This window comes from Lampetra fluviatilis, chromosome 78 (genome assembly GCF_964198595.1).
Source record: "Lampetra fluviatilis chromosome 78, kcLamFluv1.1, whole genome shotgun sequence".
In the NCBI taxonomy this organism is placed as follows: domain Eukaryota; kingdom Metazoa; phylum Chordata; class Hyperoartia; order Petromyzontiformes; family Petromyzontidae; genus Lampetra; species Lampetra fluviatilis.
This window is the reverse complement of record NC_136352.1, coordinates 1512663-1530659: the sequence shown is the minus strand read 5'-3', so window position 1 is coordinate 1530659 and position 17997 is coordinate 1512663. Positions and strand designations below refer to the sequence as shown.

General features: G+C 47.0%; 1 protein-coding gene across 1 annotated transcript in view; it reads right to left on the bottom strand.

Annotated features, from left to right (window-relative positions):
* The window catches only part of LOC144953547 (uncharacterized), a 34544-nt gene extending 17030 nt beyond the window's left edge, over positions 1-17514 (bottom strand). Inside the window, exons 1-2 of the mRNA XM_078884100.1 lie at positions 17333-17514; positions 3918-4636 (exon numbers count right to left, since the gene is read on the bottom strand). Of these exons, the coding sequence (XP_078740226.1) occupies positions 3918-4592 (675 nt within the window). The 5' untranslated portion in view covers positions 4593-4636; positions 17333-17514. The remainder of the gene's footprint in view (positions 1-3917; positions 4637-17332) is intronic.
* Between the last annotated feature and the right edge of the window lie 483 nt (positions 17515-17997).

Sequence of the window (17997 nt, the reverse complement as noted above, 5' to 3'; positions counted from 1 at the left end):
TGTCATTCAAAACACACAGGTCATTGCATGTTGGTGTCATTGTCTAATTTGGGTCATAGCAAGAAATTACACAACTGAGATTACACATCAATTCTCGCCCCCTACTGAGACTCATGCCCACATGCAGGTTGGTGCTGGGCCACCTTATTTCACACAGAGGCAGCTGGCACTTGGAGGTGCTCTTTGAGTGTTTGTGATGAGATATGATACAAAACTCCGAATTGCTGAGGCAATTAAGCAAGTTTAACACGGTTGCTTTCGCGACCAATATCATCCATAATAATGTTTTTTTGGGTTAGATCGCGTAATTATAAATGCGCTCTCTCTCGTCATCTAGCCTAACCTAAACACAACCGTGACCGTGTTGTAGTGTCATCGTGGTGGGAGACAAGGTTTCTAAGGGGGCACCTTCTTTATCAACACCTTCACAGGTTCACCATCGCACTCTCCATAGTCGTCTAGCCTAGCCTAAACACAATCCTGACCATGTAACACCGATGGCGCTGACCGAGACAGCCAACTATTCGGCCACGCAATATCTAGCGAAGACGACAGCGACGAAGGCAGCAAAGATTGACAGCAACGACAAAATGAGCCCACTCCCAGAACCGGCAGCCCTGAGCTCCCGCTCTCAGCTGCAGTTATGCTACCCAACGTGGCCTGGCTCCGCCCTGGTCATGCCCTTACTTCTCAAACCCACTAGCAGGTGCCAGGGGCTTCCAGGTAGGGTCTTCCATGACCCTTGCCCCAGTTCCTCCACCCTGCCGAACACACCTGTGTATATGCTCACCGGTGTGTGTACTGTTTGTCCACCGCAGTTACCTTTGCTGGACAAGTCGGCTGACATCCAGCAACTGCAACCGGTGGACAGGCAGAGCAACCCCTAACTCCGAGGAACACCACCAACACAAAAAAAATTCACCACGAAAACAACCTTAGCTGCAACACTTCCTGCGACCATACAGTACAACCGCAGCGTCTCCCGCAAACCATAACCACATTGCACAACCACAGCGCCCCCCACAGACCACCAACAAAAAGGACAACCTGCAGTGCCCCCGCAAACCGACAACACGCAGCGCAACTGCAGCGTGGGAAAGAACCCCGTCGGGGACCGCACAACCGCGACGCCCCCCTGCGAACCGACAATGCAACTCAAACAATACACACAGCCCCCCCGAATCCCACCTTACAAAGGAGAGTCAACCTTTACCAGAACGTAGCTCAAGTGAGCCGGTCCTTGACACTGTTCACTCCCGCCTTGGCAGGATCTTGCATTCCTTGGGGTTCCGAGGAACGGGAACAAAAAAACAATGGTCTAAAGGGCACGCAGTAGCATCTAATCGGATAGAGCCCTTGACACTTAGCACACTGCGGTCTCAGAAATCATCAGAATCGGTGGAGCTGAGGAAGACGTTGCCGGCGGGTTGGGGTGCGTCGGTGGCGCTGCCAGCGCCCTGCTGATACCCTAGCATTCTATGGCGATGTGGCCCAGCTGACCACACCTGAAACACTTGGCCGTGGGGCCCCAGGACAGAGGGGGCTGCCCCAGTTGCCATTCCACCCGTGGGGGCCTTCTCCCGTGCGTCCCCAGGCTGCACACCACAGCCAAGGTGTCGAGCGCCGCCTCACCCATCTGGAGGTGCGCCCTCCGCCCCAGCACCAGCAGCGCCTCCCGGAAAGCGAAGGGCATCTCGGCCTCCCCTCCCTTCCACTGGAGAAATTTCATGTGGGTGTCACATGGTAGGCCAAAAATTGCCCCTTGCAGCGCCATCGACTCCGGCGCCCCTCCAGTGCTGTCCCGCGCTCTCCACAAAATAGCGCCCGCTAGCCATGCCAAGCCCTCCAATTGCAAAATGGCGCCCACCACATGCACGGTCTCTGGTCCAGGCTCCTCCGCTCTCCCATACTGATGGGGACTGCTGCCAGGGTCCTCCCTCGTGACTCGGCCATGCCGCATGCTCGGCGCATGACCGCGGAGGATCGACCTCCTCCCCCGCTGATTCGCCGCCGCTCTCCCTCCGATCTGCGGCTGCTCTCCCGCCGATGCGCCGCCGCTCTCCTGCTGATCCGCAGCCGCTCTCTCTCCGCCAACAGACTTCGTAACCAGGGTTCCGGTGCTGCCGGAGGGATGAATGTTTTGCCGTCCCCATTGTCCGACGACACTATAGGTGGGTTCTTTCTTCATCCCACTCCAGACACCAGTTGTAGTGTCATCGTAGTGGGAAACAAGGTTTGTAAGGGGGCACCTTCCTTATTAACAACTTCATAGGTTCGCCATCGCACTCTCCCTAGTCGTCTAGCCTGCCTAAACAAAACCCTGACCATGTAACACCGATGGCGCTGACTGAAACAGCCAACAACTATCCAGCCACGCAATATCTAGCGAAGATGGCAGCGACGAAGGCGGCGAAGATGACTGCGACGAGACGAGCCCACTCTCAGAACTAGCAGCCATGAGCTCCCGCTCTCAGCTGCTTTTATGCTACCCAGTGCCACCTGGCTCCGCCCTGGCCGCACCTCCCTTCTCGAACCCACTAGCAGGTTTCAGGGGCTTCCAGATGGGTCTTCCGTGACCCGTGACCCTTGCCCCAGTTCTTTCACCCTGCCGACACACCCGTATATATGCTTACCTGCGTGTGTTCTGTTTGTCCACCGCAGTTGCCAGTGCTGAACAACAGTCGGCGTTTTTACACTACACTAGTACAGCACACCGGTGTTGGAGAACAAATCGCGTAGTGGCGGGTTCAACGAAACATTTATATTTACGCGATCTAACCCAAAAAAAACTCTTATCGGCAATAAATCACCACATGAATGCAAATATTATTATCATAACATAGTGAATGCTTGGGAGCTTATTGGCTCTCGCTCCTGGTTAGACATCTACCCAACCCACAGGTCCACACATTTTGGCCGCTCTTACTCTGCAGGTTGAACCTAGGAATTGAGTGTTCAACTTCACTTTATTTAAATTAAAGTCCAGTGACAAAGGTGAATCTATTGGAGCTTCATTGTCTCAAGCTTACACATCTGTAGTGTACGACTCTCGAGACAATAAACTACAGAGGGAGCTTGTTATTTCTCATAACTCACACTGTTTCACTCACTAGCATATAGCACAACACTGACCGCCTAGCAACCACAGCGCTGACGGACTAGTTAGCTGGATAACTATCTAGCAATGGCGACGTTGAGCGATGGCAAAGACGGCAGCGATGATAAGGACAGCAGCAACGACGAGACGATCCTGAAGACCACCGACAGCCTTGAGCTCTCTCTCTCCATCCCGCTTTTATCCTTCCAGGATCCGCCCTGGCCACACCCCCCTTCTGCAACAATCTAGCTGGTTCTGGGAGCCACAAGATGTATCCCTTCCCCTTGGGTGGGTACACCCGCAATTGCTACACCTGGTCAATACTCGGCGCTGCTACACTACACATCTACCCGGTCTCTTTTGACTTTGTATTGTCTAAGAAGTCCAGCCACACCTCCACTTCTACAAACTGCTGGGAGTTGCCTCGCTCTGCCTCACAGTAAGAATTCTCCTCCTGCTTCACGTTGCATCCATCAATGTGAAGTTCTGATTTTGGATATGAATCTTCATCTTCACATTTCACCTTCACTTCTTCGCTCTTCACTGTCACTTCATATTTCACCTTTGCCTCTTCATATTTCAACTTGATACCTTTTAAAGTGTCCAAGCTAGGATTTTCTTGTGGTTCTTTTTTCATTAAGGATGGGCACATTGCAGCACTTTGACATTCACAAGTCGATTTCAGACTCCTCTCCTGGGGGATCTTCTGATGACTGTGTGTTCTCTGGTGTCTTTGAAGATGTGATGACGATACAAATGCCTTCCCACACAGAGTGCACTTGAATGGTTTAGCTCCTGTGTGTGTTATCTGGTGTGTTACAAGAGCAGATGACTGTGAAAACGCGTACCCGCACAGAGTGCACTTGAAGGGTTTCTCTCCTGTGTGTGTTCTCTGGTGTGTTACAAGAGCAGATGACTGTGAAAACGCGTACCCGCACAGAGTGCACTTGAAGGGTTTCTCTCCTGTGTGTGTTCTCTGGTGTCTTTGAAGTAGTGATGACCATACAAACACCTTTCCACACACACTGCACTTGAAGGGTTTCTCTCCTGTGTGTGTTCTCTGGTGTATTACAAGAGCAGAGGACTGTGAAAACGCGTACCCGCACACAGTGCACTTGAAAGGATTCTCTCCTGTGTGTGTTCTCTGGTGTTTTTTAAGATGTGGCGACTGTGCAAAAGCCTTCCCGCACAGAGTGCACCTGAAGGGTTTCTCTCCTGTGTGTGTTCTCTGGTGTTTTTTAAGATGTGATGAATCTGAAAATGCCTTCCCACACACAGTGCACTTGAAGGGTTTCTCTCCCGTGTGTGTTCTTTGGTGTTTTTTAAGTTTTGATGACCGTGCAAATGCCTTCTCACACACAGTGCACTTGAAGGGTTTCTCTCCTGTTTGAGTTCTCTGGCGCTGTGTAAAATTTCCAGTAAGATCCATACTGTTTGCATACTGGTCGCATTGTTGTCTTTTTGTACCGAGCTGTGCTGAGTGCCTTTTCTCCATCACACCAATTCTGCAGAGGAAGTGTCAGAAGAAACGTCAGCTGCCTGCAGAAAAACACATCCACACCATCTAAGTCAGTATCGAGGCACAGAGGAATGAATATATACACAGTCACACGTGACTAACGTCTATACTTATTCATATATTCAAGATATTTCCCAATTCATCACATGGGCTGTTAAGGCATACAATGAGAAGGCAAATGGTTATAAATATGCCTGGAAGCCCTAGTATCTTCAAAATAAATGTTAATCCAAAACACCAAGTACAGTGATACCTCGGTTCACGAACTTAATTCGTGAACTGACTCTGGTCGCGAACCGAATTGGTCGTGAACGGAGGCACATTTTCCCATAGGGTTCAATGTAAATCCGGTTAATCCGTTTTGACCTTTTTTTTGGGTTTTGAAGCACAAAAATATGAAACAAATTACAATACACATTAGTACTGTACAATATAGTAATGTATAAAGAGAGAACACTAACCTTGCTTGAGATGACTTCAGTAAGCACTCAAACGGGTGAAGTGTACAATACAGTAAGTACAGTATTGTACAGTACAGTACAGTAGTACAGTACAGTACTGTATGTGCTAAAAAGCACACCAAAAAGCAAAAAGTCACTGAAAGTGTCTTCACAGTACTCACAGTACTTCTTTCTGTGTTTCTTCTTCTCTCCACGATCTTCCTACAGGAAGTCACGACCATGTGACAGCCTGGAAATAGCATTAAAATGGCCGCGGCTCCTGTTCGTGAACCGAAGCGGAGTTCGTGAACCGGAGCATATTTTTATGAACTTTTCTGTTCGTGAACCGAGTTGTTCGTGAACAGAAGCGTTCGTGAACCGAGGTATCACTGTACATAATTTCGGCTGCCTGGCTACAAAAGGAATATTTTAAAAAGCTAAACTCAGCTAACATAGCAAAGGCTGTTGAAAATACTATTTGTATTATGCATAAATTAATATTCAAGTGCAACTTAGAGGTGTGAAGCCAGGCTCAGATTTGCTTGAATGCTTGGAAGAACAGATCTAACGTCAGCAAGATATGTGCCGTGTTAATTTGCTGACTGTTTCCATTCTTACAAAAAGTTCCAGAGGAAAACTAAAATAAACTATTTGTTTTGATTTAACCCACATGTTCAATAGTTAATATACTTTACTGCAAATACAAACTTGACACTGTTACACACTGGCATGGTAAAAAGGTGGTGTGTCCAGAACCATGCCTGGCTGCCTTCATCTGCTCAGTATTAATGCTTCCTGACTTCACACTATGCAATTTAAGATCAATCAACATAGCAGAGGCCCACAAGAAGTTCAGCTTTCATTTATCAAACATGTTTGCTGTCGGCAATAAACAAACACTAATTGTTGAGTTCATAATGCAGTGAAATAACTGCGCCACCGCTCCCCACATAGATACACTCTTACATACAAATGCATTTCACATGGATCAGTAACAGATTATATTAACAGTCACCATTCATCACAAATTGGAAGTAACCTTATCACAGTGCTAATGCCATGATAGGTGAAGTTTAAGGCCATGTAAATGTGGATTCTTTGTCAGCAGGTAATGGGAATGATCCAGGTGTCAAGGGATGACCGACAGATAAACCAGCTGTGCTCCACTGTCTTGCTGGGTGTTAGGAACCTAGCGTTCCACCCATTCATGTGGGCGTCGCTCTTCCGACCTCATTGTTGTTGCAGAGCAAATATCTCTTAACTGCCATGCAGCATACCTCATGGGCCTCTTCCAGAGGCCGATCTTCACGCCTGGCACCAGTCATCGGCAGGCCAATGCCATGCCTGTTCAGCCCCTTACATCTTGACAAATAAAAGCTGCTTGAGCATGCAGTGTCTGGGAATGCGGGATTCATGACCGAACCAATGCAGCCTCACCTGCCAAAGATACTCAAGATAATATTCTATATTGATATATTAAGGATCTGTAAGCTTCTAATCCAAGTCTGGTTGAAGAGCATGAATCATAGGCAGGCCAGCCATCATTGTATAAGCCAGCACAGATGGTCATTTAAATAAGTTCATATTTTGCATCCACAGAGTAATATACAGTGAGGGAAAAAAGTATTTGATCCCCTGCTGATTTTGTATGTTTGCCCACTGACAAAGAAATGATCAGTCTAGAATTTTAATGGTAAGTTTATTTGAACAGTGAGAGACAGAAAAACAGCAAAAAAATCCAGAAAAACGCATGTCAAAAATGTTATAAATTGATTTGCATTTTAATGAGGGAAATAAGTATTTGACCCCTCTGCAAAACATGACTTAGTACTTTGAGCGTTCTCAATGAAAAAAGAGAGATGACATAGTCATCCTCTCAGCCGACAAGGGCAATGCCACTGTCATCATGGACAAAACCACATACAATAACAAAATTCGGGACCTACTTAATTATGTTAGCTACTAGCGGTTAGTACCCGGCGTTGTCCGGGCAAAAAAGGCAGCCACACATGTAGTTACACACGCAAATCGACTAACACGCACACATAGAGTTACACGCACAAATGGACTCACACATACATACATACATAAACTGAACAACAACAACCGCCATTCGCCACTAAGTGGCGGTGACGTCACGACAACGCTTGTGCCAGGCTATGTGCACCTTGAGGCCACGTGAAGTGTCGAATGCCTGCTGGCAGGTCACGGAGCAAACCCAGATGGCACAGGTCGACTGACTGAGACGACTGGCTGATGCACCACCTGTGGCCCCTACTGTGGCAACTTTCTGTGCTTTAACCACGCGGTGCTCCGCTCATTGTTGTGAGCGTCGCTCCTCCGCCCTCCGTTGTTGTTGGAGGGTGACTGCCTCCAACTGCCCAGTAGCGTCCTTCAGGAGCCTCCTCCACAGAGGCCGATCTTGACACAGCTGGTAGCAGTCATCCGCAAGTGGACTCAGCTACAAATCCTCCTGTACCACATAACTCCATGTCTTCTCCAGCCCCCTGGATCCGGCCGAACAAAAGCTGTTTAGGCATGTGGTGCCTGGCCATGCAGGCTACATGACTCAAGCAACGCAGCCTTGCCTGCCGGAGGTCACCGATGGGACTTGGTCCACATCTTTCAAGGATTTGTGAGCTCCTCACACAATGCAGCCAGGTTAAACCCAGGATGGATCGTAGGCAGGCCATCCTAAATGTTTCTAACTGGCGAAGATGTTCCATTAGGGGGGTCCAAGTTTCGCAAGCATAGAGTTTGGAGGGAATGACCGTGGTGGCCGAGAAGACCTGAAGCTTCGTACGGAGTGATAGAGCAGGTAGCTTCCACACAGCGTTACGCAGCCAATGCAAAGATAATGCAGCTCGACTTATTTGGAGTAAGACCTTTGCTGTTAAACCGGAGCCGGTCATTAGCACACTGGCAAGGTATGGGAAACTGTCCACTGTCTCCACAAAAGCCCCATCACCAATTGGGAGTTGTGGGGGTGAAATGTCCGATGGTATAAAATAGCCAGGCAGGTGCTTAGTTTTGGTGGGGCTGATGGTAAGGCCCCACCTGTTGGTGGCAAGCTCCAGGTTCAGCAGCAGCACCTCGAACTCCTCCGAGTGAGCAGCAATTAGCAGATAATTGGCATACATAACGTGGTTGAGCAATAGGGAGCCATCCCTTGACTGCACCCGGGCATCGATCAGCCTCTCATTGTATCTGTAGCAGATGGTAATTCCTCTTAAGTACGTGGTAAAAATATATGTAAAATAATGCGGGCGCCAGACATCCCTGTTGCACCCGAAGGTGTAAAGGGAATGTCTCTGACTCACGGCCACGTAGTTTGACACGGGGCCGCTCACCATCATGAAGGTCCTTAAGGATCGTGAGCAGAGGGTCAGGGACTCCGAAAGCACGAAGAACAACCCAGAGGCTAGGCCTACTGATAGTATCATAGGCCTTGACCAGGTCAATAAAGCACACACATGGACTAAGACGCACACAAGGACCAACAGACACGCAAAGAAATGGACTTACACTAACTAACATGGAGCCACGCACACACAGCGACTAACACACATGCACATGGACTGACACACATACACTTGAGATATACACACACATGGTGTCACACACACACATATCGACGTACACACAGCAACTCTCACACACACACATAGACTCACACACACATACATAGACTGACACACATTGGCGTACACACACATATGGACTCTCATACACAGACATATACTTTAAATAAAGACGCATGGAGTAACACACACATATCAAGTCACACACATGCATTGACTTACACACACACATCGAATGACACGCACACATGTATGGACTTATACACACATGTAGATTAACACACACACATATGGACTGACACATACATACACATGGACGTACACACACACACGGACTGACACACATAGACACACAAACGCACATTCACTTACACACTGACATGGAGCCATGCACACACATCGACTAAGACGCACACACATATGGACTGAAACACACACATCGACTCTCACACACACATCGACGTGCACAGCAATCCCCGATGATGGCACAGCTATCAGCATCGCAGTACTACGTATCAGTAAATTGCAGGACATGATCAATCGAAACAATAGAAATGCCTAGTAGAAATAATCTGAAATAAGTGTATATTAAATAGCAGCAGTACGCACAGGTACGTTGAGAAGCAGGCTATAGTATAGATTATAGACTGGCAGTACGCCGACTCAATGACATAAGCATTGCTACAGTGGCGATAAAAAGCTGACAATACAGGCAGCAGCTGAAAAAGCAGGATACAGTCGACATGAAAGGCTGGCAGTACACTTAGTGAGGTAAAGAAGCAGGCAACAGATTACAGACTGGCATTCACTCATAATGGGTAAAAGCAAAATTAACAGTGTAGATAATAGTGGCAGTGCACTGACGTTAATGAATCAGCAGTCGACAGCACAGAATGGCAGTACACCGTCGCAGCGTCGTAAAAAGGCACACAAAAAGGGAAATATTTAGCAACCTAAGAATGAAAATGTAGTTTTCTGCACACAAACATTATGATTGTAATATTAGGCAACGTATTAGTTTGATTATAGTAAACAATGAAGCAGAGTTGTTCTCTGCATAAACATAATAATCATATATAAAAGTCTCCGTGCGCTCGCGCTTGCGGGAGATTTGGCTCTCGGACGGTGGGGTTTAAGACTGAAATAATTTGCCAGGCGGCACGCTCTAAGCCCCGCGGTGCGAATAGGCTATTCCGTTTTCCCGTCCGTAGACGTTAAAGTAGTTTAATTAACACATTTGTGCCGTTTATATGATTCTTTATTTATTTATTGCACGACATCGACCGTACCAAGTGACGCCAATTGCGTGGGGGGGGGGCAGACCCTGCCAAGTCATGCGCGTTCGCTCCAGCTCACGGGAGACATTTTATTTTACGCGTTTTACAGCCAACACATACATCACGCTGCGGATATTTATTCACAGTGTCATGTCCTTTTCGCCCCCCCCCCCTCCCCCCCCACACGATGCATTCAGTTTATACTACAGACTCTGTAGATAATATTTTACTGCTTACATAGCATTATTCTTGCACGGGCGGCGGATTTTGGGGGGGGAGGGTAGCGGCCCAGCCCCTAGCCTGGCAACGTGCCAACTCCACCACCTCGCCAATATAGGCCAGGACGGGGGCTATGCATCGCACAAGGCCTCAACACGCCTATGGTAAGTACAAATTTCCTTGCTTCTTACGCTAACAACTCAAGTCCATTGTTTATTATTGTTAAACACATTAGTTGACAAACATTACTATAATAATGTTTGTGTGCAGATAAGAACTCACGTTGATTGCTTACTATTATAAAACATACGTTGGGAGAAATTACAATAATGCTTGTGTGCACAAAACTCTTTATTTTTAGGTTGCTAAATGTTCCCTTTTTTGCTGCGCTTTTATGACGCTGCGACGGTTTGCCAGTCTGTGATCTAGCCATGTACGTCCATGTGTATGTGTGTGTGAGTCCATATGTGTATGTGTTAGTCCACATGTGTTTGTAAGTCTATACATGTGTGTGTCACTCTGTGTGTGTGTAAGTCAATGCGTTTGTGTGAGTCCATATGTGTGTGTTCATCCATGTCTGTGTATCTCAAGTAGATGTCTGTGTGTCAAATGTGTATGTGTGTAGGGCTGTGTGTGTGTCAGTCTATGTGTGTCTAAATCCATGTGTGTGTGTCTTAGTCCATATGTGTGTGAGTAAGTACATATGTGCGTTTACGTCAATGTGTTTGTGAGTCCACGTATGTCTGTGTGTGAGTCGCTGTATGTGTGTACGTCCATATGTGTGTGTAACTCCATGTGTGTGTATCTCAAGTGGATGTCTACGTGTGTGTCAGTCCATATGTGTGTGTCTAAGTCGATGTGTTTGTGTGTGTGAGTCCATATGTGTGTGTGTGTGTGTCTGAGTCCATGTGCGTGTGTGTTAGTTGCTGTGTGTGCATGCCTCCATGTTAGTCAGTGTAAGTCCATTTCTTTGCATGTCTGGCCCATGTGTAGGTCTTAGTCCATGTGTGTGATTTATTTACCTGCTCAAGGCCTATGATGCCATCAGTAGGTTTGGCCTCTGGGTTGTTCTTCGTGCTTTCCGAGTTCCTCACCCACTGCTCACCATCCTTAATGACCTTCATGATGGTGAGCAGCTCCGCGTCAAACTACGTGACCGTGAGCCAGAGCCATTCCCTGTACACCTTGGGGTGCAACAGGGATGTCCTCTGGCTCCCACATTATTATCTTATATATAAAAGTATCCACGCACGCGGGCTTGCGGGGGATTTGGCTCTCAGACGGTGGGTTTTAAATACAAAAAAAATTGCCAGCCGGAACGCCCTAAGCCCCGCGGTGGGAATAGGCTATTCCGTTTTCACGTCCGTGAACTTTAAAGTCGTTTAATTAACGATTTTGTGGCATTCTTATTTTAATTATTTACTTATTGTGCAACATCGACCATACCAACTCACGACAATTGCCTGGGGGGGGCGGACCCTGCCAAGTGATGCGCGTTCGGTCGAGCTCACGAGAGACATTTTATTTACGCGTTTAACATGAAATAAATATACATATCACCCTGCAGATTTTTCTTCACAGTCTCATGTCCTCTTCACCCCCCCCCCCCCAACACGATGCGTGCAGTTACTGCTATAAAGTTCTGGCAATGTCTCACCTCCTCCGGCTTGCCAATCTAGGCGAGGCCGCGGGCTCTGCACGAGACGAGGCGTCACCACGCCAATATAAAGTACAATTTTATTGAATCTTTCGCTAATAACTCAGGTTTATTGTTTACTATTATTAAACAAATAAGATTACAAATATTACTAACACTAGCAGTGAGAACCCGGCGTTGCCCGGGCGAAAAAGGCAGACACACACATGTAGTTACGCACACAAATCGAGTGACACACACACAAAGGGTTACACACACATATCGAATCACACATACATACATAGACTGAACAACAACAACCGCCATTCGCCAGTAAGTGACGGTGACATCACCACAACGCTTGTGCCAGGCTATGTGCACCTTGAGGCCACATAAAGTATCGAACGCCCGCTGGCAGGAGGTCACGAGGCAGACCCAGATGGCACAGGTCGACTGACTGAGACGACTGGCTGATGCACCATGTTGTGTATGTACCCCCTTTTTAAATTTTTTTAATATTATTTTTTTTAAGAATTATTCTGCCAACATATAATATCGTTTTTTAATAGACACGCGGCAACGTGAGAACGGACACGCCCCCACACTTCCACAGATGCACATTCCTCGCCTTTCAAAAAGACTAAAGGGGGCAATAAAGGTAATAAAAACTCCCTTAATTTCACACAAGAGGAACAAGGGAGGGGGGAATTGCAAGCGGGGGGGTCAGGAGGACATCCTTTTGTTAAAAAAAACCCTTTGATAAATACAAACCAGGCCACGAAATATATAATTATATTCTTAACAAAGGAAACAACATTGACGATAAAAAAACACAGTCGGGTTTTGAACCATGTTAGATAAACAATTACCAACTTAGCCATGAAGAGTAAGCAAACAGTATCTATCCTTACTCCAATTGGAAAACAGACTACAGTCTACACCAGAGTCGCGATTCATCAATTGTTAATTAAATACGGACATTACTTACCTTAAATAATTTCTACGCGGCCGGGCCGAAGCACCAAAGAATAATTATGGCTTGAGTCACTCCAAAACAAAATTCCTAGCCGGGATACCAAATTAAATAATCACGAAGTCAAATAATAAGTACGGAATTAAAGTGGATTCCCTCGGAGAATGAAGGGCGGGGAAGCCTCCCATAATCAACCAAACGCAACACCCCATGAGAAGCGAGCAACTCACGGCCATCTTTGTCTTCCCGAGAGGATCTCCACACGAACACGCCGAAAGCCAGGAAATGACACCAATAAAAAAGCTCCCGGGCAATGGCTCAAAGGAAATTAACACGTTTTCGGAAAATAAATAAATAAGCGCATGCGCCGGGTGCTCCCACCGTGGAAACAACCGTCTTTGTCTCCCCACAACACGGACAGAAAAAATTGCACACGCGAGGAAATAACATTTCCATGAGAGATCGGGTCACGATGAAACATCGTGAACACGGTTTCGGCATAACTTGGGCATAATGGAACCAAGCAGCAAATAAGTCGCATTTCAACTTCCAAACCAAAACAACTTAAGCTGTGTGAGACAAAAGATATGATCCCCGAGCAAGGGAGGGAATAATTAAGCTCGCTTAACGCGTAGGTTTTCGCGACAAATATTATTCAGTAACAAAAACATGGATTCGAATATATATATATTTTTATATATATAACTCGACGCGAATCATCGGTCTGGCTAATGGATAACTTCGGTGGCGCAGTCACGAGCCCCCCCCCCCACCCCTTTCTTCCAGAACGACACACAGCTGTGTCATCAAAGCTAATAAACACACGGACGGACACGCACACGACACACACACGGACGCAGATGGTTCACACCCACAGGAATGTTTTATGACAGCCTTTGAACAACTCGGGAAACTGAGTGGAATTTCCAGATATAAACCGAAGGAAAATCCATCCAAAGCAGATCGCCAGGGGCTCTGAGCCCCACATCGTCCGGGCCACGGGCCCCACCAAAGAGATCGTCCGGGCCACGGGCCCCACCAGAGATCGTCAAGAAGTTTTCGTCATCCAGAATGACGAGGTTCGCGGGGTAGCGACGTGCAGCTACAAGCCGAGGTCTGCACCACCTGAGAAGAATCGTTACCCTGCGTCGCCGAGCTGCGAGCGAAGCCAACAAAGACGCCAACGTCCACCCTGCCACGAACGAAGCATCGCTCCTCGTCAGAGTGACGACCAGCGAACAACCCGCAGGAAAGGCGGAGATCGCCAAGCGAGCGCCACCGTGCGCCACTGTGCGCCACCGTGCGCCACCGAGCGCCGAGTGCCACCGAGCGCCAACGAGCGACACCGAGCGACACCCAGATCGACCAGCATCAACCAAAACCGACTCGTCATCCCGCCGTGGAGAAAGAAAGTCAAAGTCTTCCGAACGAGCGCCGCCGCTCACCTCACAGCGGAGAAAGTCTCGGCTGCAGCTCGCACGGACAGAGGTCGTATCGCTCCCCACATACAGACTCAAGGAAACACAGAGGAAATCTTGTCAAACCAGTTTCCTTTGTCATAGAGTCTCGCCGAAGCATTAATTAAAACAGAGCCAGATTCGCTCTCCCACACACACGCCCTCACCCACCATTATATCAAACATTCCGTTAAAAGGATTTTATACTTGCCGATGAATCTATTGACATATACTTTCGCCTCTGGGATACAATAAGTGCTTTTATTACCGCAAAATGAAAGGTGTCATGCTTGTTTTCAAACTCGGCCAGTCGCCGATTGTGATCGATACAAAAACGAACTAATGAGATGCCTGGTTGTTAGGAGGGTTTTTAGCCATTCAGTTCATTAAATGCACAATATCGCAAATGCATAAGAGTTTTGAGTTATTCAATTTAGTAAATGCATAGTCTCGCAAATGCATAAGTGTTTATTCATTCATTTTAGTTAAATGCATAATGTCGCAAATGAAGAAGTAAAATTTTTTGTCATTCATATTAGTTCATTGCATAATCTTGCTCATGAATTATTGACGCATGTTTGACCTGCATGATAGAATGTCACGTGGCTTGTTAGAATAAAATTGTTATCACAGAAGCATATCAAGTGTTCCTTCCAAGTCCATGCAAAACTGTCTTATTCTTGAGTACTGTATCCTGTGATGAGATCTGAAACTGGTGACCTAAAATATCATAACACACACTAGGATAATCGGTAAACGTTTAATCGATGATAATCGTGTTATCCTGATTGAGATAACACTGGATAAACGAAGCTGAGCTTAATTATCACAACTGCACACATTAACATAGTCACAAGCATCCGCATAAATTACTACGATTATCCCCGTGATTATCATAATTTATGCATATAATTACATTCATTATCATAATTTATGCATATTAACTCACACATTAACATAATTAATGTGATTTGCGCATTTTTCAGAAAATTATTAATTTTTATTATTTTCATCAAAATTTCATAACCCAACACATACAACAACCACCTGTGCCCCCTACTGTGGCAACTTGCTGTGCTTTAGCCACCCGGCGCTCCGCTCGTTGTTGTGAGCGTCACTCCTCCGCCCTCCGTTGTTGTTGGAGAGCGACTGCCTCCAACTGCCCAGTAGCGTCCTTCAGGAGGCTCCTCCACAGAGGCCGATCTTGACACGGCTGGTAGCCGTCATCGGCAAGTCGACTCAGCTCCTCGCCTTCCTGTACCACATCAATTCATGTCTTCTCTAGCCCGTGCCAGGCCGTTTAGCCCTCTAGATCCGGCCAAACAAAAGATGTTTAGGCATGCGGTGTCTGGCCATGTGGGCTACATGACTCACGCAACACAGCCTTACCTGGCGGAGGAGCTCACCGATGGGAATTTGTCCACATCTTTCAAGGATTTGTGAGCTCCTCACACAATGCAGCCTGGTTAAATCCAGGATGGATCGTAGGCAGGCCATCCTAAATGTTTATAACTGGCAAAGATGTTCCATTAGGGGGGCACAAGCGTTGCGGAAGGGAGGGAATGACCGTGGCCGAGAAGACCTGAAGCTTCGTACGGAGTGATAGATCAGGTAGCTTCCACACAGTTTTACGCAACCAATGAAAAGATAATGTGGCTCGACTGATTTGGAGTGAGACCTCTGCTTTTAAACCGGAACTGGTCATTAGCACACTGGCAAGGTATGGGAAACTCTCCACTGTCTCCACAACTGCCCCATCACCAATTGGGAGTTGTGGGGGTGGAGTGTCCGATGGTAGAAAATACCCAGGCAGGTGCTTAGTTTTGGTGGGGCTGATGCTAAGGCCTCACCTCTTGGTGGCAAGCTTCAGGTTCAGCAGCAGCACCTCGAACTCCTCCTCCGAGTGAGCAGCAATTAGCAGATCATCGGCATACATAACGTGGTTGAGCAATAGGGAGCCATCCCTTAACCACATCCGGGCATCGTTCAGCCTTCCATTGTATATGTACCAGATGGAAATTCTAGCGGTACAGCCATTGAAGGCTTCACGAACTACGTGGTCCAAATATATGTAAAATAATGTGGGAGCCAGAGGACATCCCTGTTGCACCCCAAGGTGTACAGGGAATGGCTCTGGCTCACGGTCACGTAGTTTGACGCGGAGCTGCTCACCATCATGAAGGTCATTAAGGATGGTGAGCAGTGGGTGAGGAACTCGGAAAGCACGAAGAACAACCCAGAGGCCAAACCTACTGATGGCATCATAGGCCTTGAGCAGGTAAATAAATCACACACATGGACTAAGACCTACACATGGGCCTACAGACATGCAAAGAAATGGACTTACACTGACTAACATGGAGGCATGCACACACAGCAACTAACACACACGCACATGGACTCAGACACACACACACACATATGGACTCACACACACAAACACATCGACTTAGACACACACACATATGGACTGACACACACGTAGACATCCACTTGAGATACACAAACATGGAGTTACACACACATATGGACGTACACACATACAGCGACTCACACACAGACATACGTGGACTCACAAACACATTGACGTAAACGCACATATGTACTTACTCACACACATATGGACTAAGACACACACACATGGATTTAGACACACATAGACTGACACACACACAGCCCTACACACATACACATGTGACACACATACATCTACTTGAGATACACAGACATGGATGAACACACACATATGGACTCACACAAACGCATTGACTTACACACACACAGAGTGACACACACATGTATAGACTTACAAACACATGTGGACTAACACATACAGACTCACACACACATACACATGGACGTACATGGCTAGATCACAGACTGGCAAACCGTCGCAGCGTCATAAAAGCGCAGCAAAAAAGGGAACATTTAGCAACCTAAAAATAAAGAGTTTTGTGCACACAAGCATTATTGTAATTTCTCCCAACGTATGTTTTATAATAGTAAGCAATCAACGTGAGTTCTTATCTGCACACAAAAATTATTATAGTAATGTTTGTCAACTAATGTGTTTAACAATAATAAACAATGGACTTGAGTTGTTAGCGTAAGAAGCAAGGAAATTTGTACTTACCATAGGCGTGTTGAGGCCTTGTGCGATGCATAGCCGCCGTCCTGGCCTATATTGGCGAGGTGGTGGAGTTGGCACGTTGCCAGGCTAGGGGCTGGGCCGCTACCCTCCCCCCCCAAAATCCACCGCCCGTGCAAGAATAATGCTATGTAAGCAGTAAAATATTATCTACGGAGTCTGTAGTATAAACTGAATGCATCGTGTGGGGGGGGAGGGGGGGGGGGCGAAAAGGACATGACACTGTGAATAAATATCCGCAGCGTGATGTATGTGTTGGCTGTAAAACGCGTAAAATAAAATGTCTCCCGTGAGCTGGAGCGAACGCGCATGACTTGGCAGGGTCTGCCCCCCCCCCACGCAATTGGCGTCACTTGGTACGGTCGATGTCGTGCAATAAGTAAATAAAGAATCATATAAACGGCACAAATGTGTTAATTAAACTACTTTAACGTCTACGGACGGGAAACGGAATAGCCTATTCCCACCGCGGGGCTTAGAGCGTGCCGCCTGGCAAATTACTTCGGTCTTAAACCCCACCGTCCGAGAGCCAAATCCCCCGCAAGCGCGAGCGCACGGAGACTTTTATATATAAGATTATTATGTTTATGCAGAGAACAATTCTGCTTCATTGTTTACTATAATCAAACTAATACGTTGCCTAATATTAC